Here is a 26621-nt window from a genome sequence, read left to right on the forward strand (position 1 = left end):
TCGAGAACCACTGCAATGGAAGAACCGTCTCCATAGGTGGACGGACTTTCCAGCGATCAACGTCACACGACTCCAGATTCGGCCAGGACGATGCTATATTGCACAAGATAAATTCCGTCCGCTGAGACGCATCGCACCGTGTTTATCCCTGTCAAGCACAACCGCCAAGTCCATCGGCGGCCGGCATATACCCTGAAAAGGGTCTCACAGGATCTGATCATCGTCGATGCAGAAGCCAAGGCTTTGGATTCAGCGGGGTAGAAGCGTCCAAACAGCGACGGAATGACGCTCGATGCCAGCGCACATGATGGAGGTATCCAGCATTGACCGGCCAGGCACGTCCCCGAGTGTCTCGTAGAATATCCACAAATGACGAGGTGATGTTTCAAAGCTTGTCCGGGCAGTTCATTGCCAAGAAAGCCGGGGTTTCAGCTGCTGTATTGGCATTTGTCGTGATAGGGGGTGTGACGGATCAAAGTTGACGCTGTTGAGAGATTTTCATCAGAGCAACAATATTTCCATCAATTGCTTCCAGACCTCTCCGACATCCCCGGACAATGAGGCCTTGACGAATTTAATCGTGAAGAGATCGTCGTCCGAGGTTGTTGATCCGGAGAGGAGCGTCCCAAGCGTCCCATGACCATCGTGGAGATCAACGCGAGGGAATCTACGCGACAGGTGGAATTGGACTTGATGCAATATAGAGAGATTGTCCGACGATAAATGAATCCGCGGTCAATGCTGATGTCAATATCAGAGCTGTCCGTAGAAGTGTGGAAGCGCCGCAGGATCCTATAGGAATACATATCGATCAACAAGAAACAGGGGCTCTGCCAAGTCAAGCCAGGATCTGGATCCTGACTGTCCTGACTGACTCGTGGAAATTGGAAGAAAGTTTTATCACTCTGGTGATGATGTGGATGATCCTTAAGCGAATTGTACATTATTATTGCAATGCTCTTGTATTCATATGATCCCAAATATGCAATCTATAGACACAACACGCAAAACAGCCGAAAATGACGATGACAATATCCAAACCCAGATCCCGCAATACAATGCAATATGTGCCCAATTGCCCATCCAATGTATATGCAACACCAGTCGACAAAACTCCAGTACAAAATCCTCCCGCTACAAATGATAATCCTTTTCAAATGAATACAGCGACTCCTGCTCCTCCAGCGGCCTGGGAATGCTGATCTTGGTCGCATCAAAGTCCCACGCTGCCTCGCGAGCCTCCTTCGAATTGCGGATATAGAAAGGCAGCGTCCACTCGCGCAGCCGGCCCTCCAACAGACCCATGTCCTTGTGCTTTTCCCACATTCGCCGAGCGGACTTGAACGCTTCGTTGACAGTCTCCCGTCGGAGGTCTTCGTAGGCTTTGAATGCTTCCGTGAGCGGTTCGTCGCGGTATCGAGCTAGTATCCGAGAGAACACAATCGCGTCGTCGAGCGCATACGCCGCTGATTCATCACGCGGGGGCATCTATACCAGAGTTAGCTGAGCACATATCTCCAATCCAATATAGCGTACCGCATGTGCTGCATCTCCCAACAGGATCGCCCGCTGGGTATGCCACCGCCCGCCAGGCCGAACCTGGTACACCGGGTACAGCATCCAGTCCGTCGGGGAATTGATCATCTCACGGATACACGGGATCCCCGACTTCCCAAATCGATCCTGCATCTCCTCCTGCAGGGCTTTGCGAATGGCATGCTGCTTCCGCCAGTCCTGGCCGGCCTCGATCCGGTACCGCGGGAGCAGCTCCTCAGCAAACTGCACAATGGCCGCGAGGAAAATCTGCTCCTGCTCGCGGTCGCAGTAGCTCGCTAGCAACGTGCCGTGCCGGGAGATGTTCATGGAAGTCGATCGGAAATGGGTGCGGGATTTGAGCGTCTTTGCGTCGACGACGCCCTGCAGGAACGAGATCCCCGTGTACTCGGACGGAAAGTCGGGTGCAATCCACTGAGTGCGTGTGGCTGAGTGCACGCCATCACAGCCCAGGACGAGATCTCCAACCGCCGTTGTGCCGTCTTGGAAGTACAGGATGGCTTCATCGGCGGTCTCTTCGCCCTTGACTAATTTCTTGCCGAAGACGATCTCGATATTCCGGGTGCGCTCGACGACCGCTAGCATCGCTACCGAGAGGATAATCCGCATCACCCGTCGGCCCTTGTATCCGCTGAATCCCTGGCCATGATCACGGGTAAAATCAATCGACCCCAGCGATCTTCCCGACCGGCAGGAAAAGAATTGAATGGCATCGACGTCGGCTCCGCCTTCGACTCCCAAACGGTCCAGTTCTGCGAGCACTCCAAGCTGGTCGAGATGACGCTGAGCGACGGGGGTGAGGTTGATGGCGCCCCCAGAGGTGGAGAGGATGTCATGGCGTTCAAAGACGGTGATCTTCAGGTCTGGAACGTATGGGGTCAGCTCCTTTGAGATGGCCAGAGCACTAGCGATGCCCGCAATTCCGGCCCCAACTATCAGAATCCTTTGAGGAGGCATGGTATGAGAGTATGATTATGGTATCGTACGATCGAATTGCCAGAGTCAAGTGTTCGCACTTAGAAGGGGAAAAAATTAAAGCAGACACTCTAAGTAAGCGGGGCTGCCTTGATTCATATCCCGATTGCCAACCGACAACCGGACTAGACTATGTAGCTTTATCAAGTATTGTAGCGTGGAAGTAAGTGACGCTATTCCGTCTCTCCACGGACAAAGAACCAAATCACAGCAGGTCAGTCAGCTTCGCCACAATGACCTTTGGAAAGGTTAGAGACTATCTTGTCTATGTCACGGAAAAGCTAGTCTAGAATCTAAAGACGATCTCGAAACCGCGGGAGCTTCCGTAGAGCGTTGGTGCACGGGTGACCAAGGACAGGTCACATCCACAGATATACAGAGCACACCAAACAATGGGACGGGTAAAAAGCTAAAAGTAAAAACTCATCTTCGGCCGGGAATGGAGACTTCTCGGGAAATTTACATCATCATCATCGCTTCTGGGTCTTGTCTGCAGTTTACCTCTGGCTCTGCATGCATGCATGCATGGGTTGACGAAATTTTCTTCAGGCACATGCGATATTGCCGGGATTCCTTAGCACAAGATAGTTAGGACGAGATAGTTCGTCTGTCATTTTGCCAGACTGAGTTAGCTACATAACATGCCTCTTAGACTAGGAATATTGGCCACTTACAGCGCCCAAACTTGGCCGTTGACGGGGCAAAAGTTCGACGCGTCTTCTCCCGGCCCTTCCGGCCCACCCCTAAAGTCCCTTCTTCCGTAGCGTGAAACAAGATTGGGCAACTTTTCCTGTTTCTATCGATCTAAAGACCAGGAAACAGGATCAATAAAAGCTACGCCGGAGATCTGTCCATTCATCTTCGTGGATTGATGCCGAGGCACCTACGGAACAGTCGAAGCGTTCAAGTAGGTATTCATCTATTCTACGGAGTACTCCATAGATACCTTAGTCTTTAGGGGCAGCTTTAAGACTAAGACCCAATGGTCTTTTTCTTTTTCCCTTCTTGTCTAACAAAAGTTCGATAGACTAGATAGGGGAAGTCCGGAGGTTATGCTGCCCCGACTTTATCAGTCGATTTCTCTAGCTTTGACCTGTCTACCCACAGAAAGTCATGTTTTGTTCTTTGTTTCGGAGTCATTATGTCTATTCATGCTTTTATTTTGTTTTGAGCAGTCCCAATGACAAGCCGGACTTCATCCATCGTCTATGATGCTGCAGGTCACCGACAAAGGAAGTCCACGGTGGAGCTCCATGCGATCTATCCACTTGTCTGCTCCAGTACGGATACTCCGTCTTTCTCACCGAATGACTACTACATAAATCACGGAAGCGGGTCCGGTTCAAGCTCCCCGTGGTTTAGATGCGCCTTGGGCCTAAGGTTCCAGTAAGTGTTGACAGCGGAAGCGGCGCATATTGCCGCTAAAGCCAATTAGCGGTGCTCACACGGAGTACTCCATAGATATTTTGCTGCCAAACTTACCGATCGTACTGGTCATCTCGTAATATCCGATATGTTCTGCCATGTAGCCCGAAAGAATTGGCCCAAAGAAAGCTCCAATGGTCCAGCTCTGGCTGCAAATCGACATGGCCCTGGAGTATCCGCCATGGGGTCCAAATATGCCCGGGTGTCGTTTTTCAATTTCATCAACGGTCGCTATCAAAATCAGGAATTGCACTCTGCTGATGATCGACAGACTTACCGGTAGCTTCGAGTACGCCAACACCATTCAGTAAAACCGATACGATTCCCACGGCCGTCACGTCCATAGCATAGATGATCTGGCCCCTGTGGCCTTCATTTGCCCACGGGAAACGCTCATCTCCGGGCACCCCTAGCAGCCACAACAGAGGAGTCAACCCCAGAAAACCAATCGTGGTGGGGATCCGTGTCCCAACGCGGTCCTTCAACCAGCCAACAAGGGGACTGAGCGCAATGCCGGGACCTTGCAAGGCCAGGAACATTAGTCCCGCTGGCATACTATCCCAGTTGAACGCATCGCGGACGTGCAGGGGAAGCGTCGTGTCGAAACTGGAGATCAATATCGCAAAGACAAAATAACCCAGAACCCCGCTTACGAATCGACGGTGTCGAAACATGTACACGTAGTATTCTAGACCTGTCTTCTCTTCGACTGTCTCCGGTGCAGCCGCGGCGCGCGAGGCGGTCGATGTGTCATTGTCCGGGTGGAGGAGCGGCGAGTTTTCCTCGTGTGGGCCGTCATCCGCAGGGGAAGAATCCGATTGCTTCTCTGCAAACGAGCCTGGTGAGACCTTGAAACATAAAACCTCGGGTCCATCACTCACCTCTCTTTCTCCGGGGATTCTCCAGCATCAGTAAACGGAGAACAATATCCACAAGAAGGATCGCAAACGCGCTAGTCCAAGCCGTCCAATAACCACCTATTTTGAACAGCACACCCGAGACCATTGGTCCCGCCGACAAGCCTACAGCCGCCGCCACCGAGATGATCCCATATATCACACCCAGGCGAGTCGAGTCGACACTGTCGGCGATCGTCGCATACCCCACCACCCACATGAACGAGCTGGCAATGGCCTGAATAAATCGGCCGATGAAAACGTGGACCACTACAATACCACATACCGGTCAGTTGCCGTCGACGAATACCTCACATTGATCAAGATATCACCCACCCGACGTCGCCAGCGCCAGATACACCGATCCCAGGAGGGCGGCCACCAGCGCCGACAGCAGCCAGACTCGCTTCGACGCCGACTTATCAGCATAGTGTCCAATGAACGGATTCAGCACGACGGCCACAGCGGCACTTTCGGACAGCAACGCGAAGCTGATCCGTTGTGTCAGCGAGTCTAAACCGAGGCGATCTTCAACCACGTAAGGGAGAATCGGGACGAGGAAAGTATATAGGAATGTGTCTAGGAGTTGATTGCAACGCATTAGTCGGAGCGCAATGATCAATGGATACGGCCGACTCACCCGTGAACAGGGCCATTGCCATCGCGGCGACGATGAACCACGAGGAGGAGCGCCATTCCTGGCCCCATTTGGCCTCACGGACGGAGGCGAGATTCATCATGAATCTTGTGAATGGGGAACGGTTAGAAAAGGAATGGAAAGAGACATTGTCTTGAGATGACAGAGAATTTTGAGGATTAGCAAGTGACTGGGATGCAGTGCCGGGTTCGTATTATGATAGCGAATTGCTGGGGGTGGGCCCCACTAGATGTGCGAACAAGGGCTCCACTGCATAGATAGTCTAATCGAATGCTTTCATCTCAATGGTCTCAAATAATCGGTGTGATTGGAATCGCACTAGCCAAGCTGCTGGTTTGAACTTATGAGTCAATGGCATTGGCTAAGTAACATTGACTGGTCATTGAGTCATCGGTCAAGGCAAGAAGCCCCGCAGAAGCCTCGGTCTCTCACTACCAGATGGAAGTTCTCCCACACATACCTTAGAGCATGGATATAATGCCTAAGGCATCAATTGGAGGCATCTGAAGGTCCCCGGTTCGATCCCGGGTCGTCGCTTTTTGTTTTGCTATGATTTTCATCATATCTCTCAATTCTCTTCTTTGGATGTACATTTGAAGATAGTAAGCAATGATGCCTTTATGTACAATTGTGAGAAATTGCTGCAGGTATTCTGCAATGATGGTCGCATAATCACATCATGTCAGTCTGATCACTGCGTATCCATATAACATCCATCCATAGGAGATAATGCATAAACTTGATCTTTCGATATCAGATTATTTTGAACACGTAACAGAACAGAGATTGTGCCATGATCGATTTTGCTATTATTAAATTGCAAGTGTGCTTAGTGGTCGATATTGGCGGAAGCACACCATATATATACATATATATTTCGAGTGATTTCCGATGACAAAGATCAATTGTCCATCACACCTCTACTGCTAGATTCCTGCAATATCGAACCTGGTTGGAGTTATCTGTATACAATTTCATAGCTAGGTAGTCCCGTCTTTCTCTCACCTTCTGAAAGACTTACGCAGCAGCTCATAATGATCGGTTGTAAAACCTGTATTCGTAGCTCATTCAGCCATCAAACCACGAAAGTAACATACATCGCTCACATTGTCGGTATCAAGCAATTATAATAACGTGAAGCATGACCTCGTCAAAGATATAAAGAAAGAGAGAACTGCCCCGAAACCCTTCACGCTGAGAATTACACCAATGTCTCCTGGTGACAAATGATCCGCCATTCTCCATCCGAAGCCTGCTGCCACGTCGTCGAGCCATTTGCACGGTACGTCTTGTTTCCTCTGGTAGCGGTGACCCTGTACGTAACCGTACCCGCCATAAGATCGATGATGATCACCCGCACTTCGTCTAGAGAGTAGGTATCGAATCGGTGGAAGGGTGGCTTGACTGCATCCTGAATCTTGTTCTCGCCCTCCAGAGTTAAGATAGGTGTTTGAGGGAATATCATGTTGACTTCTTGGTGGGAGAGTTTCTCGATAGCCGGCCCGGGGTCTGCTGAGGTCAAGGCCGTCCATAGAGCGCGCTCTTTGATGAGGAGGTCCTCGCGGATACGATCGTGCATGGAAGGCATGGCGACTGATGGGTTCGACTGTAGATGAAAGGTCAACAATATGGACGCTAGAAACAATCGAGGAATCTGAGACGTACACTCAATGGATGCTTCTAAATCAGGGTAGTTGAGGTGAATCGTATCTTGTTGAAGTGGGCGTGAGAGAGTCAGGTGTCTCGTCAAACGCCCTTTGTTAGGATGCCGTTAAGTATGGTTATTGCTCCTAGAGCTGTCATTCAATTCAACCTTTGGACAGTTCCATGGATATAAAAAGGGAGAGGGAGACGTGGAGTGACGTCATGTGGCTTCTCCCCACGTGCATGACGTGGTGTCATCTCTATTTCTTGTCTCCAGTGCTTTAGATAGAAAGAGATTCGCTGCGATCGAGCCGGATCTGCCATGATGAGCATTCAATCAGGATGTCAAGATTGGTGCTCCACATGCGTCATATCGGCCGCCAGTTGTGTCCTGGTGGGACTCGCCGTCATGACTCTATTGAGCCAAGCATTTGACCTAGTGAATGAGCCGTCACTCTGCTTTTCACATCTTGATGAAGATAGAGGCAATGCTACTAGAATAAGGTCTCCAATCAGAGGGCTTGCTCTTTGTGACCGCAATAGACCTATACTACCTAGATTTGGTCAAGTCAGTCAACAAAGCAAGAGCACCCCGCCGCCGATAACGTTATCTTATCGCTGATAACGTCGGGAGGGGTGATGGAGGCATCGACATAGTGCTTCAACAACGGGCTCAAAAGAAGACAGAAGCATAGTCTGAATGTCCCCTCGTTTTGTGAGGGACATTTCATTATAAGGCTATGGTATTTGATGGTATTGTCGCTCTATATCGATGGATCAGGCGTCTGCGTCTCAACATCGCCGATCTTCCCGTCATATACAGTGCAAAGAAACATTGTTAATCTGCAATGACACTACCATGATCAAGCAATCGCCTAATATGTCCCCTTGTGGCTTGATCTTTGAAGAATCCCTCACCGGTTACTCACCAAACTTCATTCCTCCTCGCCGCTACGAGCCTCAGGCGAGCTGGAGGCCTCGCAGATAGTATGCTTCATTCACTACTTGTACGACATATGTATGACTTCCTGACCGGAGTGCATTTGACGCGATATAGCTCTAGATGTCACAGGTACATAACCAAAGAGCAGCTGTCCAGCCTGCCTCATCTTCACCTCCTGCGTCCAACGTATTGACGCCGAACTAAATCTTACCCTGTCCCGCACTCGAAGGAACGCTACTCTGCACCACGGTATACGCCGACGCAGAGGCAATATTCTTGCCTGCAAAGTTAGACAGGAAACCCGTATCAGCTTGGCTGAAGGTCCCCGAGCTGCCGAATCCATTGACCTGGCACACGTGTCCAAGGTAGGTCGAGCAGACCTTATTCGTGGTGCTATCGGGCGAGGTAAACAATTGCCCATCAACGGGGCTCTCAACAATGGTATCGATGTTCTGGAAGACGTTGCCCTCGGCCAGGACGTAGCCGCCGGATCCAATTTCGAAGGCGTGTCCGCTGGAGTCGTACCAGTAGTTGTTGACCTGAACGGTTAGTTTGAGCTTGCAAGGTAAGGTGAGGGGCTTACCGCGTGGAGAAGGGTGTTGCCCTGGACTTTGGGACTGCGGCCACTAAAATGGTAAATATAGTTGCCTTTCATGGTGACCAGATCGTTGGACCCGTCCAGGTAAATGCCCCAGTAGTGGTAGCCGTCGCAGGTGGCAGAGTAACTGCTCACTCCATTGAAGTAGTTGTTGGAGATAGTCACCCGGTTCGAAGCGCTAGTGCCGAGGACGAGGTGCTGGCGGCCAATGCGCGCGGTCTACCATGCATCAGAGTGAGCCAAACAAGATTGGACTTGGGGAGCTGACCGTAACATGATCAATCCAAACCATGTCGGCATTGTTAATGGTGATTGCGTCACCTCCCCATACGTACTTGGGGTTGATATCAGTGATCGCAATGTTTCTGCAAATGTCAGTTTTGTCTTTTGACCACAAACTACGGGTAAACTTACTGGATGATAATATTGCTCGCACCGCTGACAATCCGCAGACCCTTACCCTTGATCACACCACTGGACCCAGATCCGAGAAGTGACTTGTTAGATTTGACGGTGATACCTAGGGTACCGGCATTGTCACTGTAGCCGTTAGTTGTGCTCATGGGAGAAACCCGGCCACACTCACTAGGTGACAGATACCGAGGGGGCATCAGGCTCATAGTTGGTACACCAGTCATTCTGGTTGATTGCCAGCTGGCACGCAGAGGCAGTTCCCCAAGGCGCACAGCCAGTCGCTGTCGTTGTGCCTTCGGTACCAGTAAAGTCGAATCTGGTCAACAGTCAGCATGCACCTACAACAAAGCTATTTCAATGAATGCATACGTCTTGGTCAATACAATCACACGGGCCTCACTGTCCCCAAGGTAGGACACAAGCTCGGCAGTAGTACTGGGGTAGACGGCCGTTGCACTCCCACCACCAGTGACGCCCTTGGCGAAACCCTCCGCAGCGCCGGAGACACTGACGGCGCTGGCGCTGGCGATGCAGCCTGCTATGGCAAGAAGACCCTGGTACTTCATCATTGTCTTGAACAAATTGAGTCTGTCTAACACCAAGCAGCAGACCTCGACGTGTTTATATGCTCGAGTCATGTTACCAAGCCTCTGTCCGGGTGGAGATTCGTCACCCCACAGGCTTACGCAGCCAATTCAGCCACAAACATATTAAAGCCATGCACCATGAAGAAAGCAATATAAGAATCTAGGGAAAGTCGCTCCGATTGGTGGACAGAGAAATAATCATCGAGGGCAGCTCTTCATTCCATCCTCACATAGATTGCCTGCACTCCTGTCCGCGAGGAATAACCCCGGATTTAGAAAGGCCGACGGATCAAGGTTATCTGATGACAGGAAGTCTGCCGGACTAATTATGTAGGAATAGGTTAATGCGCCAATTGAAGGCCGCAGACGAGGCCGTCATAGGGCTTATGACCGAGACTAACGACAACGTCGGATTAAAGCCGAGCTCCATCAGAGTATAGTCACGAAGAAACCGTTGTTTGCAATAAAGGAGAGCTAAAGGCTGGCGGTTTCTGCACTCGATTGTCATAGTCCCACTTGTGGATAAACTCGTCCAGCACTAGTGAGAGCCATAGTTTATTGGTGTTATGACGGCGACACTCCTCAGGCACTTTCTTCTCCAGGACACCGAGAAATTGACAAAATCACTCGCAAGCAGAAGAGGGCCGAAGTGACTGCATCCTTCTCTCTGCAATTTCCATCAGCGAAGAAGACAGACGGCACATTGCTCTTATCATCACCCTTAATTAGTTTCTTCCTGGGAGAAACCACCATATCCCTGTTTCATTTCCCTCTTACAACGAGCACGAGCAAAAATGCTACTAGTGGTCATTAACGTGGAAGAGTATATCAGCAAAGAGCACAGCTTCTGAGGCCCCATTCCAATGCTTTGTATATTCAGCTTATTCTTGAACGAGTCTTCAAGCACGAATCATCAGACACAAAGATTAGGACCGGGCTTTGATCCATAAGTACACGAGTCAACCTTGACACAGATATGGCCGCATTAACGGAGTGCAACTGAGGAGGACGACGATATCCATAATCCCACGCCAGGCTATCACGCATGTTATTATACATGCTCACCATGACACTGTCATAATGCACTTTCATCCAACCCCACTGTGAAGCGTACAATCCTCAATTGGCTCTTTAGGATCCTCTACAAGTCTCTCATACTCATCTTCATATTCAACTGGGTCATACGGATCCCACTCCTTGTCAATAAATTTGACATAGCCCACATTGCTACCGGGTATTTCCCACCCACACGGGGCTGACGTCCACCTGCAACGCCTGGTATACTGTTCCCGATGGCGGCTCTTGTGATGCAATTGGGAAGCATTTCGGGGTCACGTTTGCGCAGCTATATAAATGGAATCCGGCTATTGGTCCTAATGGTCAGTATTTATTGGTTGGATATGCTGTTTGTGTCGTTGTCTACTTGTAATACTAAGGTTAATGCTACAATGAAGAGTTAGAGGTAAACAGAGGAAGGGAAGGCAAGTCCGGTCTATACTCCGTACTTATAAAGTAGATGTTAGGAGTCCTTTAATAGTGGAACTTTCTGCTTTTCTCTTTTAATATATCTGTGGGTTTATACAGGTCTGTATGCTTGATAAAGATGTGTATGAGTCACACAAGGTGAGAATAAACAGATCTGGTCCAAGTATGGAGCACAAATATGTCCGTTGGGCTCCTGGAAAGTCGTGGAAAATTGATGACCACGACCTACGGCGAGAACATTTTGACCATTGGGTCAATCAGCCGGTTGGGCTCTTGGTCTACCAACAACGTAGTGGCGCTTCTGCCAGCCGGTGCACTGCTGCAGACCCGCTGTGGACCACGATGATCAATCTCCCAGGCGGGAGCGACTTTCGAATACACTTAAGTTCATTAAGAAGGAGACTGACGGGAGTGTTATTTGGGAGAGCGATCCAAACCGCAGCTACACTGTGCCTGGCAAATCAGTGACCCTTCTTTGCGAGTCTTGTTCAAGAAGAACAGCCCTGGCTAAGCACAGTGGGCGTATATATGAGATTGTCACGAGAGGTTAGACCGCCTTTCCGGGCTATTCCACCCAAAAACGCCCGAAAGGTATGAAATACGCTATCCACGGGTTCGTCTCATGGGCATGGTCATGCCTTTATGGTCTCGGGATTTGCGGGACCTTGTTGGAAGACGAAGGATCCAGTGTGTGTTTGAACACGCATTCGAAGAACTCACTCCATGAACCAATGCGCCTCTGGCAGAGTGGACAACTTGAAGGAGAAGGTTCTTCTTTTCTGCATCTGCGCATGTCTTGCAGACTTGATCTTATCCCATGCATCCTTCGACAGTGCTCTGCCGCCGAATCAAGTCTGTTGAAACGTCATTGGCAAGATGATTCGGGGCAAAGATAAGTGCACCGAGGGTAGTGTCGGTTTTCCAAATGCCTCCTGAAAGACGCTCGGCTATGTGAGGTCCAAAATTGCTTGAAGCAAAGTGGGCACCTGAGCTCAGGGCCACGTTTAGGCTCATTTTGACCATAGCTTAATAAGGAAGCGTACCCTTTCGCATGTTCCCAGGGTGGCTGAGCGCCTTTCTCCAGCAGGAGCTTGACCACAGCGGCGTGCCCGTTCTCTGCAGCCCATGAGATTGGTGTCCGTCCAAGCTCATCCCTTGAATCGATTTTAACGGCTTCTTCGACTAGGAACTGAACGATTTCCAGCCAGCCTTCAGCAGCTGCCCAAGAGAGTGGTGTCTTGTCATAGCCGTCCTTGGAGTCAGGGTCAGCGCCCCTCTTTACCAGAAGGTGAGCGGCGTCGGTGTGACCTCGATATGCTGCCCATGAAAGTGGAGACTGATCATCGATATCTCTGGAGTTTGGGTCGACATCGTGATCCAGAAGTTGTTTCACGACGTTGACCCACCCCCCCGAAGAGGCCAAAGATATTGGCGTTCGACCCTCCCAGTCACGTATGTGTGGATCGACACCATGTTCCAGAAAGAGCTTGACAACATCGGCATGGCCAGCAAACGCAGCTCACATGAAAGGTGTTCTTCCCATGGAATCCATGACATGGGATTGATCGCTTTGCTCAATCATGGACTGTACCACACTCCTAAGCCCAAAGTATGCAGCAAGATGCAAGCCGGTGAACCCCAGTGGTACGTGTTGGGAATAATCACCAGAACTTGAAAATCCATTGACAGCGAAGATTTCTTGTACACTTGCAGTGACTTTGCCTGTATCGCCAAGAAACGCCATGAGCAAATGTTCGTCTATTGGCTGAGCCTGAGCATGATTTCCCCAGTTCCTGTCCGCATAAGAATAAAGAGGGTTTTGATCAAGCCATGATTCAAGCTCTGTATTGGTGAGACAGAGGCCTGTTTGAAAAACATTGAATGATAGGTATGTCAGACAGGTCGCTGCAATGCTGGCATCTGCATCTGAGAACCAACTGGTCCATCTCCGGTCAAAGTACTCCTTGGTAGTGTAGTGGACCAGTCGAATGGTATCCCCCATTGGATCGGTTGTTACTTTGACTAAGCCTTCGCAAACAGAAATGACGTCGTCGAGATCGGGAAGATTATCTTTATGGAACTCGGTTTCACCCTGCTCCACGGCAAGAGCATGCAGTAGCTCTAACCCTGTCAGTGGCCTTCTGGCACGGGTCACCCAGGACAAGACTTTGATAGCCATATCACGCCCTTCCGGGACCTGGTGGTTGATTCTCTGCATAGCCTTGTCATATGCGGAGTCATACGTTCCAGAACCCTTCGCTAGCTCCTCTAGCTCGCGCCTGATTGCTCTTTCTGAAAGTTTCCCGCTCAGTGAGTTCATGCAAAGCTGTGCAAGGAGGAACCTAGTACATTATGAGCACGGACCGACAGAGGAGCAGCGTATGCGCTCACAGATGTGGACTCACATTCCACCAGCGGCATCGCTGATTTCAACTATGATCTTCTGCTGCAGCTGTCGATTTCGCGACACAAAGGCGTGAAGCTTGTTCATATTGGCATTGAGATAGATCATCACGTCTGCCTTTGCTGCACGAATCTCTTCTGTAGGTTTACCCTGAAACTTAGCCGTCATCTCTGGGATAAATCTTGAGGTGGCTAGAAGGTTTAGGTTGTGCGCCGCCTGGAGGTTGAAGAGTTCATCCAGTACTCGTGATATGGCAAGTCGCCTGCATTCGTCCAATGCATCGATGACAATGAAGACCCTGGGCAAGCGACGAACAACCAACCGTAGGGCCTTGGAAGTTTCATTGAATGACGGCCGCGTTCCTTTAACCTTGTGCTTGTCGTACAACGCCACAATGCTGTCTGGGATTGGATCCAGATTCTGGCCCAGCTGTCGGAGAAAGCTTGCCAGTAAGCTGTCTGGGTTTTGCATTTGATCATCGCGGTGTTCAAAACTGCAGAAAATATATGCAATGCCGACGTCACGGTCATTCCCAAATTCAGACTCCAGCTTGTCGACCACAACCGATGCAAGGATCGTCTTGCCGGCTCCTGGAATACCGGGACAGAATAATGTTTCCTGCGGTCTTTCGATCCATGGTTGGAACGCCGGTGACTCCAGAAGCCAATCCCCTGTTCCTGGTTGGCGCCGATCAATATAGTCACTCTGCGGTATTGCATAGTTCGCTGGCGACAGCCAGTCAAGACACTTCTGGTCTTGCTCGTTGTTCTTGTGTTCCAGTAGTTCCAGGATACCGTCGCGGTTGATCCGCACGTTGATCGCATTGAGAAGCCCGATATTGCTGCAAAGGCGACTCCGAAGATCACGGACGTCATCAGGTTCCCATTTGAGACGTTTCCAGACTCTCCTGAAGCTATGAGGGGCGTTGATTGCGGAATATCTTTCCCACCCTCACCTGCTCAACATTGGGCAACATACAATGCTGCGCCTCAGACAGCAGAGGTTCTGATTCGCTTAATCATGACCAACTTATTAAGGCCTCTATACTGTCCAGGAATTATAATACTTTTCAGCTGTTCTAGTTAAACTTGTTTCTAGTAGGTAGAGAAGGAGCAGTACATCTACCACCACTACACCGTCCACTGGAGCAATCAGACAGGTACTGTGCCGGTCAGAGTAGTTGAAAGTAACTGTGAGACTCTCTGGCTGGCAGCGCATACTGCGTGAAGGGACCTGCCTCGTCGTCTACATCTACCACAACGTCCTCCACTGGGCCATCCAGTCCCACCCAGATAGGGATGGCGTCCAACTGCAACGCCTGGTATTCTCTTCCTAATGGCGGCCCTTACGCAGTTCAGGGTCACGTTTGCGCAGCCATATGAATGGAATCCGGCTATCAGCTCTAATTGTCATTATTAAGTGGTTGGATATGCTGTTTGCGTCAGTGTCTCCTTGTAATATTAAACTTAATGCCACAGTGAAGGGTTGGAGGTGCACAGGGGGAGGAAGCCAAGTCAGGTCTATACTCCATTCATATAAAGTAGATGTTAAGAGTCCTTATCAGTGGAACTTCTGGCTCCTTTCTTTTAATATACCTGTAGGTCCATACTGCTTAATATGGTTAAGAATGATGTTAATGATCCACTCAAGGCGAGGATTAACAAATCTAATCTAAGTATGGAGCAGAAATTCTTATTACCAGGCATCATTTAGAGCTTGCTATAGACATTTGCATGGAATCAGCATACACCTGGGCATGGATTTGCTCCTACTGGTGCAAGATGGCGAAAATAAGTCATTATCACCGAAGTTGCCTCGCTCTTGGAGCCAAGATAGGTTAAGCATTTTCCAGAAACAAGAAGACCTTCAAGATAAGTTCCCGTCCTGATATTATCGGTAGTCTATTATCTCCGGTCATGATAAAGCTGTTCGCGTACCGGCGAGTGCCGTGTTCTTCTCCACTCTTTGAAAGGCCAATTGAAAACCCGACTGATACGAAGATAAGCACTTGAGACGGTGATACCACCGACAATCCGACCCAAAAGCACGACAGAATGGATCCATTTTGACTAATGGCGCTCGCTATCGATGCAGATCTCTCTGAAAAAGTCGCGATAGTGGAATCGGATCCACTGTGCTGGTCCTGGAATCCATCAACGGCTCATGTTGCGCGATTTCCACTGCAGAATTTGCAGCTATATAACCGCGTTGGATGCCGTGACGAGTTGGTCCTCGGCGCAGTACGAAAGAGTGAACTCGAAGTTCAAAACGGTAGACGGCCTCATAATGCATCTGGTCAAGTCAATTGCGACGGGATTGCTGCTCGCTGGCTGCGTACTGGCATCAGCAGTCCCTAAGGCAGCGCCAGCGCCAGTAGCCCAGCATCATCCTCACAAGATTACACCCAAGGTGTTCATCGTCTCTATGGTATGTCTATCCGGGTTGTAAGGATGACAGCTACTCACATCCACAGTTCAAACCCGAAGCCGCTGTCTGGTGGAACATCCCCGAGTTTGATCTCTTCGCGCACAACATCACAGTTCCCGGTGCTTCACCCGTCTATCCCGATATCTACTGCACCGCCGACTACAGCATCTGCCAGCTGATCACCGGCGAAGGCGAAGTCAACGCAGCCGTCACCGTCTCCTCGATCGCCTTCTCCCCCCTCTTCGACCTCACGCACACCTACTTCCTGATCGCAGGCATCGCCGGCATCAACCCCAAGGTCGCCACCATCGGCGGCGTCACCTTCGCCCGCTATGCCGTGCAAGTCGCCCTGCAGTACGAGATCGACATCCGCGACCTCGGACCAAACTACACTTCCCCCTACATCCCCCAGGGCGCCTACGCGCCCGACCAGTACCCAGGCAGCATCTACGGCACCGAAGTGTTCGAAGTCAACGCCGAGCTGCGCTCGCTAGCCGCCTCCTTTGCCCGCACGGCGCAGCTGGCCGACTCAGAGACAGCCAAGGCCTACCGCGGCAAGTACGTCACAGACAATGGCACCTACGCAGCCGGCACCCAGGCCCCCTCCGTCGTGGAATGCGACGTCACCACAAGCGACGTCTACTTCAGCGGGACAACCCTCGACGACGTCTTCGACAACACCATTAGTGTTCTGACGAACGGGACGGGCCTGTACTGCAGCACCGCGCAGGAGGACAACGCGACGCTCGAGGCGCTGCTGCGCGCTGCATCGCACAACCGCGTGGACTTCTCCCGGATTATCGTCATGCGCACGGCGTCTGACTTTGAGAGGCCGTATCCCGGTCAGTCGGCGATTGATAATCTGCTGTATGCGGACCAGGGCGCGTTTGGGCCTGCGCTACAGAATATCTACAATGCGGGGATCAAGGTTGTGCAGGGCATTATGGACGGTTGGAATAAGACGTTTGCGGCTGGTGTCAAGCCTAGTAATTATATTGGGGATGAGTTTGGGACGCTGGGGGGGAAGCCGGATTTTGGGCCGGGGACGACGATTGCCCGGAAGGAGGCGAATGCCTTGAGGAAGAGGGGAGTGGCTAAGCGTGGAAGACGGTTGTAGGCTTGTCTTCTATGGATATATACCATATAGACTTATGTCAGGTGGAAAGAAACCCTATTGGGCAACTCTTGCCCCCAGCAGCTTGCATGATAACTGTACTCTGAAAGCGCATATAATGTCAAAGCTTCTGTACTATTTCGTTGAAGCGCAATTGATCCCAAGCCACGCATAGTCTGCATAACTGGTACAAACATGAAAGGGATCATAGTGCTTTAGAAGTGTCCAAGAAACTACTACAATCCGGACGAATCCAAGCTTATGTCCATGACGGAACCCCGCCAATTGATATCAGCCGAAACTCCTCAGCTGGTCCTCCCCGGCTGCCGATTATTACCCCTTTGGGCACGGAGTGATGCTTCACTCTGGTCAGCCTCCCCGCAGTCTATGGGAGACTAGAGATAATGTACTCCGTATCTTGGATCCTTTCGTCATCGGATACGGAGTATTCATTGATTTCTCCGCAATTTCCCCGCAGAGGTAGGGATTGAAAAATAACCGACTAAGGGGGTTAAGGTCAGGCCGGTATACGACGGGTATAATGACTTTCTTCGTTTCCCACTACCCCAATGTTCTGTAACCAACAGCCTACAACACGATGAATCTCAAAATACTTGCCTCCTGCCTCCTAGGCTCTGCCGCCTTGGCTGTGGCATCAATTTCAGAGCTCCAAGTGGAAACAAGCAGCGGCATCGTCCACGGCTTCTACAACAACTCGGCCGAGACAGTCCGCACATTCCTAGGTATCCCCTATGCCGAACCACCAGTTGGCGAGCGCCGATTCGCACCCGCCGTGCGCAAGGCCAGGATGCACGGCGTGTTTGACGCATCGTCATTCGGGCCCCCGTGTCCCGGGCAGTTCTCATTCTCGAATGAGTCGATCTGGACTGTACTGCCGTATAATCCGTGGAACACGGCAGACATGTCTGAGGACTGTCTATCCATTAACGTCTGGGCGCCTGCAGCCAAGCATAAGAAGGCCAAGGGGAAGAAGGCGGTGATGATGTACATCTACGGCGGGGGGTTTGTGCAGGGTGGTACGGCACTTACGTTCTACGATGGGAACAACCTTGTACAGGATAACGAGGATATCATTGTTGTGACGTTCAAGTAGGTCTATCTGCCTAGTCAACCTGCAGCGCAGTACTCATTGTATAGCTACCGCGTGACGGTATTCGGGTATCCCAACTCTCCTGATCTACCCCGGAATCAGCAGAACGTCGGCCTTCTGGATCAGGTTTGTCACTTCCCTGTTACATTGAGCACGTCTAACAGGAGCAGAGGCTTGCGGCCCAATGGGTCCACGACAATATCGAGAAATTTGGCGGCGATCCCTCTCGAATCATGCTGTTTGGGCAGTCAGCCGGTGCAGCTTCGGTGGACATGTATACCTACGCGGTAAGTCCCTAGTCCCTCATCATTCTAACAGCAAATCTAACTACAGCGTAGTACCCCGACAATCCGCTTGTGCACGCCGTCGCCATCGAATCCGGCGCAGCAGACATAATCACCAGCGCTGACACCACCCACCAAAACTGGGATAAGCTATCGACCGCCCTTGGCTGTGGATCCGGCAGGGGAACACTGCGCTGCATGCAGGGGAAGCCATTCAAGCAAATCCTCACCGAGCTATCCTCAGGCTCATACAATTTCGCCCCGGTGCAAGACAACGTCACCGTATTTGCGGATTACGCCGCGCGAGCTAAGGAAGGCAAATGCGCGCGTGTGGTACGTAACTCCTTCTCTCGATTTGGACAGATCTGACATGACGTGTCCAGCCCGCTCTCATCGGCAACACTGTGCGCGAGGGCGCGGCGTGGTTCAATCTTAGCTCTGCGTCGATCAACGAGACGGCGATCTTTGCGACGACACAGACGACGTTCAACTGTCCTGTTCAGCACTCTGCTTTGTATGTCTCTTAAGGTTTCCAGGGTTGAATCTGAGCTAACGACCACAGACTTAAGGTTGAACAAGGGATTCCGACATGGAGGTATTTGTACCACGGCAACTGGAGCAATCTGAGTCCGGTGCCGTGGCTTGGGGCGTACCATTCAAGTGAGTATCTCGGGACGAGAAGGTGCCATAACTAACAAAGGTTAGGCGAGGTCCCTATCGTGTTTGGAACGTATAACATGTCCCCATTGAGTATTCCTTCTACTCCGCAGGAGGTGAAAGCTAGCCGATACATCCAAGGTAGGTGATGCCAGGTTCGACCTGGAGACCATGACTAACATGGCTAGGTGCATGGGTTGCCTTTGCTAGAGATCCTCGCAACGGATTGCGGAAGTATGGATGGCCTGGCTACAAACCTCACGGTGAGTGATCTCTGATGAACTGGACAGACTGGACAAATCTAACAGTAACAGGGAATACCCTGGTCAACCTGGCACTGAACAACAGCGTGGCCCCAGTATTTACGTCGCCCAAGGGATGGGATAGCCATTGCAATGGATCTGTCTTTGTACCCTAACGACGATAGTCGCGTAGATGCTAGATATATATCAACTTGATCAATGAACAAGCACGCTCACTACCAATTAAACCGATCAAAAACCTCCAAGGGAAAGTGATCCGCCAGCGCCTGATACCCCCTAACATTCGGATGCAAATGATCCCCCGAATCAAACTCCTCGGCCAACACCCCCGGCGCCCTCGGATCTCTCAACACCTTATCAAAATCCAGCACCGCATCGAAAACGCCACTGCTCCGAATAAACTCATTCACCCGCTGCCTCGTTTTCTCCCGCTCATCACTCGAGTACGGCTGCGTATAGTTCGACCCCACCGGCGTCCCAAACGGCGTGATCGTCGCCCCGAAGATCGGTATCCCAGCCGCATGCACCCTCGTCGCGATCTGCCTAAACGCAACGAGCAGTCCATCCCCGATGCGCTTCTGGGATGCGGGGTCAGCGCTCGCCACGCCGATGTCGTTCACCCCCTCGAAGATCATGGCGTAGCGCACGCCCGAGTGCGCGAGGACGTCGCGGTCAAGCCGGCTGAGGACGTTGGGGCCTAGCCCGTCGGCGAGGATACGGTTGCCGCCGGCGGCTTGGTTGAGGAGGGCGATGGAGGAGGTTGAGCGGTATTGTTGCATTCGGGCGAGGAGGAGATCGGGCCATCTGCATCATTAGCTAGATTCACATCGACTATGGCGCATGAACGAGAACGCACCGATTGTTGCCGTTGGTGTCGCTTCCCCTGCCGTCGGTGATGCTGTCGCCGATGATAGCGAAGCTGCGCGCGTAGGGAGGTAAAGACGCTTCAACGGCGCTGATGAAGTACCTGTGCTGCATTAGCTGGGTATGTAGTACGAATTTGGAGCTTACCAATGATCCACGCTCATCACCGACAGATCGGTCAGATTATTCGCCCCGACGTAGTTCCCAAAGGACAGCCAGGAGGTCGTTCTGCTTCCTGGGTGTCCGGTGATGGCATTTCCCTGCTGCCCTTGAGCAAGGTAGATATCGATCAGAAGAGTCGACTGCGCCGTGACAGGGAAATCGATGGGGTCTGAAACGACCAGTGCTCCCTTCGGAATGGTGATATCTTCGTTGCCGCTGAAGAGGACTTTTTTGCTTGATCCTGGTATGAGAGCGCTTGTTCCTGTCTTTTGATCGACTGGTAGGCCAATCGCGACGCTGGTGATTGCCAGATCGTTCAATCCGAAGGCATTTGAGAGTCGCAGGCGGATGCTGTCTGCATCGAGCGTGACGTGGATGGTCTGACGGATGGTGGAATTGTTGAAAACCGAGGTCGATGAGTTCTATTCGCATTAGATGAATTATTGCAGGTTAAGATAGACTCACGTATGGAGCAGGAGGCAGATTGGAGGGCTCGACAAGTTGCGGCATGGTCGTCCATATATCCACCCAGTGAGATCTACGACTTGAACCCGCATTGCCGCCAAGGGATATGTCTAGGGGCCGTGACCAGACAGTGCTGAATTGGAGGAGTAGAAGAAGAGCAGCTACTGCCCTAGACAGGAAGAAAGCCATTTTGCGCCTCAGGTTCAGCCAACTTCAACCTAACTTTCTCGTACTGCAAGGATGGCCTTGCATCGAGGAGGAGCTCGTTTAAATAGAGACTCATGGCCAAGGAATACTCCGTTACCCCGGATTGTCCCCTGATTGCTCCACAGGCTAAACGGGTAAAATGGGCTCAGCCTGCAGGATGAAGGACTCGGCAATAATTTATCCATGCAGGATGATGATGCATCCATTCCCCGCAATTCCAATTCAACCGTTGATCCAGGGTCATAGGAAGCTTGGCTGAGGACATCCTGATCCTGAACCTCCTTTTGATCAGAAGCCTTGAGCGCATTCTTCACCATTTAGATATGAGTTTACTTAACCCTAGGGAATTGATCAAAATAGACCTCTCGATATAGATGCTAATATGGCTCTGAAGATCATCTTCCACGGTACAAGGGCAACGAGACTAACTCCGCTATTTCCGTTGATGACGATGCGGGGTACAAGATGATCACATATAAACACATATCAGAAACCCTCTATCCTCCCTGATTTCTCCTATCAGATTCCATCAAACAGCTACACAATGGCTGCCATATTCCAACCCCAGAAAACTGCCCTCATCACCGGTGCAGCATCCGGCGTCGGCTTCGCCATCGCCAGAGTATGCCGCACCAAAGGCATGCACCTGGCGCTCCTCGATATCGACACTGCCAATCTGGAAAAAGCCAAAAATGAGCTGTCTGCTCTTGGCTCCTCTGTGAAAACAGAGACCTACACTATCGACGTTGGTAACCGGGACGCCTGGAAGGACATCGCAAAGCAGATCCGCTCGACATTCAACGACCTCGATCTTGTTGTTCTCAATGCCGGAAAATCATACAAAGCGCAGAGTGAGCTGGCAGGACGACTAAAACCATGGGCTGATGCCGAGTACTGGAAGAAGGTGATTCATTTCATCTGCATACCTAGCTATAGCTGATGAACCAGACATTCGACACCAACGTCTTCGGTCCTCTGAACGGACTCGAAACGCTCCTTCCGCTGATGGCTGCCTCATCGCCAACTCCCAAGTCCATCGTCATCACCGGATCCAAGCAGGGCATCACTAACCCCCCTGGAGCCGCCAACCCGGCCTACAACGCCTCCAAGGCGGCCATCAAGAATTTAACCGAGCATCTCGCGCATGATCTGCGGTCGGATCCCGCCACGGCTCATATCTCTGTACACCTGCTGATTCCCGGATGGACATGGACTGGTCTTATGGGGAACGTCGGGCCTACGGACAAGAGTTACATCAAGAAGATGGAGGGGGCGTGGTTTCCTAGTCAGGTTGCGGAGGAGTTGGTCAAAGGAATGGAGAAGGGGTCGTTCTACATTGTCTGTCCCGATAATGAGACGGACAGGACTTTGGACCAGGCGAGGATGCAGTGGGCGAGTGACGATGTGGTTGAGGATCGGCCTGCGTTGTCGCGATGGGAGGACAAGTGGAAGGGGAGAGCGGAGGAGTGGATTCAGAGTGAGGCTAAGAGGAGAAGAGATGCTAGTATCAGTTGAATTATTTTGGTCTGTTAGGTATACATAGACCTGATTGCTAATTTATCATACTGATCGACAAGATTTCCTGCAGCGAAGGATGAGCATCTAATGCAGGCAGTTGTGATACAGTTGGGACGAATGATATCGTGATCGTATCTGCTAAGATATAACACTAATAGATGATAAATAGAAAATGAGATATATGATATATGTCTTGCCAGTCATAGCCTTCTCCATCCTTTAGAGGATACAGGTAATGCGTAATCTCCACTTCACTGGTCAAATCCTCTTCGGTATATAATTCTGCCCGCGGGTTTGCTAGTGCCAGGATCCTTTGGCCTAAGTATTTGAAATTGACAGATATTGAGAGAGATTGCCTCGAGGTGCAATATGCAAAATCTATTTACCTAGGGTGTATGTAGATGCTGATTACCCCAGCAATATCGTCCCATGCAATGTATATTACTATAGTATTATTAGGATCCTATTAGGGATTGTACCCTTTGCTGGATCCAATTTGCTGAACATGTGTTGTAGTATATCAGGGAAGTCTAAACTTATACAGTCTATCTAATTTGGTATGCATGAATTCTTGGTTACAGAATGGAAGTGAGAATTGCTTGTAGTATGACATAGGGCCTAGAGGCAAAGAATAGCCAATAGAGCAACTACCAGTGAAAAATGCATAACTAAATCTTAGTGCTGAGCTCTTGCAGGCATAAGCTACTTAACCTCCCAGTCACAAGAGAGCTGCAGCCAAACGATTGACACCAAACAGTATCGTCACTAAGGATCCACAGACCTGGAACCATTAGCGTCAGATGCCAATACGATATTTATTAGAAAGGGGTGTTATGGTTGTAGGTGTGCTCTATCCTTGCCAGAAGCTGCTCGTCGTTATGCTGCAGGGTTCATACGTGCTGGTTCTCTCCTTGCTCAGTGTGAATGTCCGAATACTAGAGCTAGAATAACTGACAGAACTATGTACTGCTGTTGTTCCAGTTTTGTTATAAGTCTAGTTTGTAAGGGCGATAGCAACGGGACGCCATGCCGAGTCGACGCTCCGCTAATGCCTGGAGAGCATCTGTCTTACTAAAAAGACCGGTAATTTACTATGGATCTAGGGCGACAACTTTATGGATCGACATCCGTCTTAAACTACACATTATTCTAAAGCGCCATGCGCCACGGCAAAGGCTATGTTGCAATAGGGCAAACTTATTCTGAGACAACGGACAAACAAGTCCGAGATTGGGACATCGCCCTCCATCCAGGAGATCATGAAGCTAGTTGGGTGAGAGCCCGGACCAAGTTTTGGAAACTCCGCGAGATTTTGGAGTAAGCGAATAATGTTTAAAAGATGCACGCCAATCATGAATGGTGCCGATATGCCAAACATAAGGTACTAAGGTAGCTTAAGACCAGTGACCTCCTCGCAAGCTTTGACGACGACCTCCTGCAAATTTTCGTCCCTTGTCACTTCGAGAGGTTCACCGATCTTCCTTTTGGGTTCAAAATAGACTCCGGTGAGACTTTGATCATAGTCACCTTCGGCCAGCATGACGTATGTCTCAACGCCATCCTCCAGCTTGTCGGTAGCACCTTGACCTCCAAGCTTGGTAGCAACCCATCCGGGATGGACAGATGTGACTGAGGTGCCCTTGAACCGCCTTGCCACTGCATTGGCAAGAAGCATAACATGAAGCTTCGAATCGCAGTATGCTGGGAAATCCTGGAATTCCCTTTTCCCACGCTCGAACCAGAAAATATCCTTCACGCTCGTGTTGGATTGCTTGTGCAAAGTGGAAGCAATAAAGATAAGACGCTTGGGCTGCTTGAGGAGACAAGAGAGAATATAGGGTGCGATAACATTGACGAAGACCATAGCCGGCACGCCAGTATCTGGGGTCTTGCGGAAGGGGCCATAAAGCAATCCGGCGTTAAGAATGACGGCGTCAAAGGTACCAATCGCGTTTGCCTCCTCAGCCAGTTTGCGCGTCTCTGCCATGCTTGTCAAGTCTGCAATCAGCACGCCAGCAGCGCCAGGGCATTTTGCCTTGGCATCCTCTGCGCGCTCTTGGTTACGCGCATGAAGATAGACGGTGTGATTCCGCTGAACCAGTTGACGGGCAGCCTCCAGGCCGAAGCCATCCGTAGAACCGGTTATCAGGATACGGGCCATTTTGCAAAGTTGGCACAGTTGAAATGAATGGTATATCAGATGGGACACCGACAATGAATTTCAAGGCTTCAACAAGCGGAGTGAGAACAGAGCTGATTCGAGATATATCGCCCAGTCTGTAGAAGGGGAGATTCGAAACGCAGGTTCAAGATGCTCAATAAAAGGTGGCTAAAAACTTGCGGACCGACAGCAGCTTAGAAAGCAGAGAAAGCCGGAGAAAGTACTACCACTCCGGGCAGTCTTGTAGGGTGAGCGTGGGTCAATTCGGAATGCTCCGGGGACTTGTAACAGGCGTCGTATCCCCACCATTTTCTAACCAACCACTAGGCATTTTGAATCGATAGTCCATATCTTGATAGACTAGATACTTGGCCATCTAGTGATATCAGAATATCTAAGGAAGTCATACAATTAGGAATCACAGCGAAATATCGTCACCAAAACTGAGAAAACAGTAACCAATAGTTCTCACCGAATCCGAATCGGGTTGGGGGTAGGGAAACCGAAATCCGCGCAAATCTCTCCGCTACGGACCGAACCCGAACCACTGGAGTTCAATGAGGGTTGGAATTGATTTTAGCGGTTCAGTTACTCAACTCTATCCCCATTTGGGATCGAGGGCATGCAGTCATCCAAAGTCACTCGGCGGATCCTGGAACAATGTTTCTGCACCAATATGCTTCCATAGCGCCACATCGAGAATCTCGACTTTGTCTCTATGCGTGTACTAATTGCGGTGCATATGCACAGTGTACTGAGAAACTCTACCAGCTCCTATGTCAGGAATAGTTAGCTTTTATGTTATGACTCTAATAGATGCGGAGAGCTGTCATCAAAGGCTCACTGGTGGTGTCTAGTAGCAAGTGCATCCGAGATCAATCCATGGGCAGGCATCGACTTTTAATAATGTCCTTCTTGTGTCTCTGATGATAAGCTAGACTGACATGTATGGGCGGTTGGTATATATACAGACCAGCACTGGCCATGACAGACGTAAAATACAAGAGACCTATAGCTAATATTCTAAGAAGAGTTTGACTTTAGTAGTAACTTTGAAATATCTAATACTAGTAATCTAAGACTCACTACCATAGGTGAGTTATTGTAGTCTTATGAGCCATGTAAAAGATCAAGCTAGCTGTCTAACCAGCCTAACTGCTGAATCAGTTCAATGATGTCAGGTGCTCTTGCGACCCGTACTGCTGCAGTGTTTAGAGAGGAAGAGCATTGTGATAGAGTATCTTCTGGTTCTAGTGCCGATCCTTCTTACAAGGTGCTAAAAATCGTCCTAAAAGGTGGGTTTAATTGAAGCTCTGCAATGGACTGTGACAGTCAATCTACTAAGAGAAAGTATCACATATCTCAGATGATAATTAGGTCTATGACTCCACCTCCTGCTCCTCCTGTTGTATTCTCTAGTAGATGGTATAAATCTTCACTACTCCCCTATAAGTTAATCTAGCCTCAGTCGTTTCTCGGTCTCTTAAGGCGGTTTCGTTCCGAAGTTGTATACTCCTGCACATACTTGCAGGATCTCGAGCATACGTCTCAATTATCTGAATTGTTACTGGCGTACAGCTAAAGCAGCGTCGCTTCAACCCGTCGAAAAAGCGGCCGATCAATGGTCCATCGTTTGGCAGCGAAATTTAGTAATATATATAGTTAACAGAATCTAGCTAATACAGGAAGGGCTAACTAATCAGAACATAGAAATAGCAAGACAGAGCGATAAAGCAAAGGCAACATCTATAATTCAAAGCTCTGACGAGTGCTACAGCTATAGAGGGACCTTCTCCTCACGGATG

The 26621-nt window shown here is 50.2% G+C and overlaps 10 protein-coding genes across 10 annotated transcripts; 3 read left to right on the plus strand and 7 right to left on the minus strand.

Moving 5' to 3' along the window:
• Positions 1–1134: 1134 nt before the first annotated feature.
• On the minus strand, positions 1135–2511 carry NFIA_033050 (FAD-dependent oxidoreductase; the record flags this gene model as incomplete). Its single annotated transcript, XM_001265635.1, has 2 exons — positions 1135–1488; positions 1537–2511. 2 exons carry the CDS (start codon positions 2509–2511, stop codon positions 1135–1137), a joined length of 1329 nt encoding a protein of 442 aa, XP_001265636.1.
• Positions 2512–3852: 1341 nt separating this feature from the next.
• NFIA_033060 (putative MFS multidrug transporter) lies at positions 3853–5587 on the minus strand (the record flags this gene model as incomplete). Its single annotated transcript, XM_001265636.1, has 6 exons — positions 3853–3950; positions 4012–4185; positions 4232–4780; positions 4836–5120; positions 5187–5429; positions 5491–5587. The coding sequence occupies 6 exons, from the start codon at positions 5585–5587 to the stop codon at positions 3853–3855; spliced, it is 1446 nt and encodes a 481-aa protein (XP_001265637.1).
• Positions 5588–6709: 1122 nt separating this feature from the next.
• NFIA_033070 (nuclear transport factor 2 family protein) lies at positions 6710–7096 on the minus strand (the record flags this gene model as incomplete). Its single annotated transcript, XM_001265637.1, has 1 exon — positions 6710–7096. One exon carries the CDS (start codon positions 7094–7096, stop codon positions 6710–6712), a length of 387 nt encoding a protein of 128 aa, XP_001265638.1.
• A 1199-nt stretch (positions 7097–8295) lies between these two features.
• On the minus strand, positions 8296–9676 carry NFIA_033080 (polysaccharide lyase family 1 protein; the record flags this gene model as incomplete). The annotated part of the gene is made up of 6 exons (XM_001265638.1): positions 8296–8634; positions 8679–8912; positions 8962–9058; positions 9108–9233; positions 9280–9423; positions 9477–9676. The coding sequence occupies 6 exons, from the start codon at positions 9674–9676 to the stop codon at positions 8296–8298; spliced, it is 1140 nt and encodes a 379-aa protein (XP_001265639.1).
• Positions 9677–11989: 2313 nt separating this feature from the next.
• NFIA_033090 (ankyrin repeat domain-containing protein) lies at positions 11990–15647 on the minus strand (the record flags this gene model as incomplete). Its single annotated transcript, XM_001265639.1, has 6 exons — positions 11990–12170; positions 12223–12697; positions 12845–13521; positions 13585–14496; positions 14804–14927; positions 15521–15647. The coding sequence occupies 6 exons, from the start codon at positions 15645–15647 to the stop codon at positions 11990–11992; spliced, it is 2496 nt and encodes an 831-aa protein (XP_001265640.1).
• Positions 15648–15869: 222 nt separating this feature from the next.
• On the plus strand, positions 15870–17127 carry NFIA_033100 (purine-nucleoside phosphorylase; the record flags this gene model as incomplete). The annotated part of the gene is made up of 2 exons (XM_001265640.1): positions 15870–16010; positions 16057–17127. The coding sequence occupies 2 exons, from the start codon at positions 15870–15872 to the stop codon at positions 17125–17127; spliced, it is 1212 nt and encodes a 403-aa protein (XP_001265641.1).
• A 595-nt stretch (positions 17128–17722) lies between these two features.
• On the plus strand, positions 17723–19447 carry NFIA_033110 (carboxylesterase family protein; the record flags this gene model as incomplete). Its single annotated transcript, XM_001265641.1, has 8 exons — positions 17723–18234; positions 18283–18361; positions 18406–18522; positions 18574–18852; positions 18903–19033; positions 19082–19179; positions 19225–19317; positions 19365–19447. The coding sequence occupies 8 exons, from the start codon at positions 17723–17725 to the stop codon at positions 19445–19447; spliced, it is 1392 nt and encodes a 463-aa protein (XP_001265642.1).
• A 207-nt stretch (positions 19448–19654) lies between these two features.
• Positions 19655–21119, minus strand: NFIA_033120 (SGNH/GDSL hydrolase family protein; the record flags this gene model as incomplete). Its single annotated transcript, XM_001265642.1, has 4 exons — positions 19655–20243; positions 20296–20406; positions 20451–20887; positions 20931–21119. The coding sequence occupies 4 exons, from the start codon at positions 21117–21119 to the stop codon at positions 19655–19657; spliced, it is 1326 nt and encodes a 441-aa protein (XP_001265643.1).
• Positions 21120–21681: 562 nt separating this feature from the next.
• NFIA_033130 (SDR family NAD(P)-dependent oxidoreductase) lies at positions 21682–22652 on the plus strand (the record flags this gene model as incomplete). Its single annotated transcript, XM_001265643.1, has 2 exons — positions 21682–22041; positions 22086–22652. The coding sequence occupies 2 exons, from the start codon at positions 21682–21684 to the stop codon at positions 22650–22652; spliced, it is 927 nt and encodes a 308-aa protein (XP_001265644.1).
• A 1387-nt stretch (positions 22653–24039) lies between these two features.
• On the minus strand, positions 24040–24816 carry NFIA_033140 (SDR family NAD(P)-dependent oxidoreductase; the record flags this gene model as incomplete). The annotated part of the gene is made up of 1 exon (XM_001265644.1): positions 24040–24816. One exon carries the CDS (start codon positions 24814–24816, stop codon positions 24040–24042), a length of 777 nt encoding a protein of 258 aa, XP_001265645.1.
• Positions 24817–26621: the final 1805 nt, after the last annotated feature.

This window comes from Aspergillus fischeri, genomic scaffold (assembly GCF_000149645.3).
Source record: "Aspergillus fischeri NRRL 181 1099437636247 genomic scaffold, whole genome shotgun sequence".
Classification (NCBI taxonomy): domain Eukaryota; kingdom Fungi; phylum Ascomycota; class Eurotiomycetes; order Eurotiales; family Aspergillaceae; genus Aspergillus; species Aspergillus fischeri.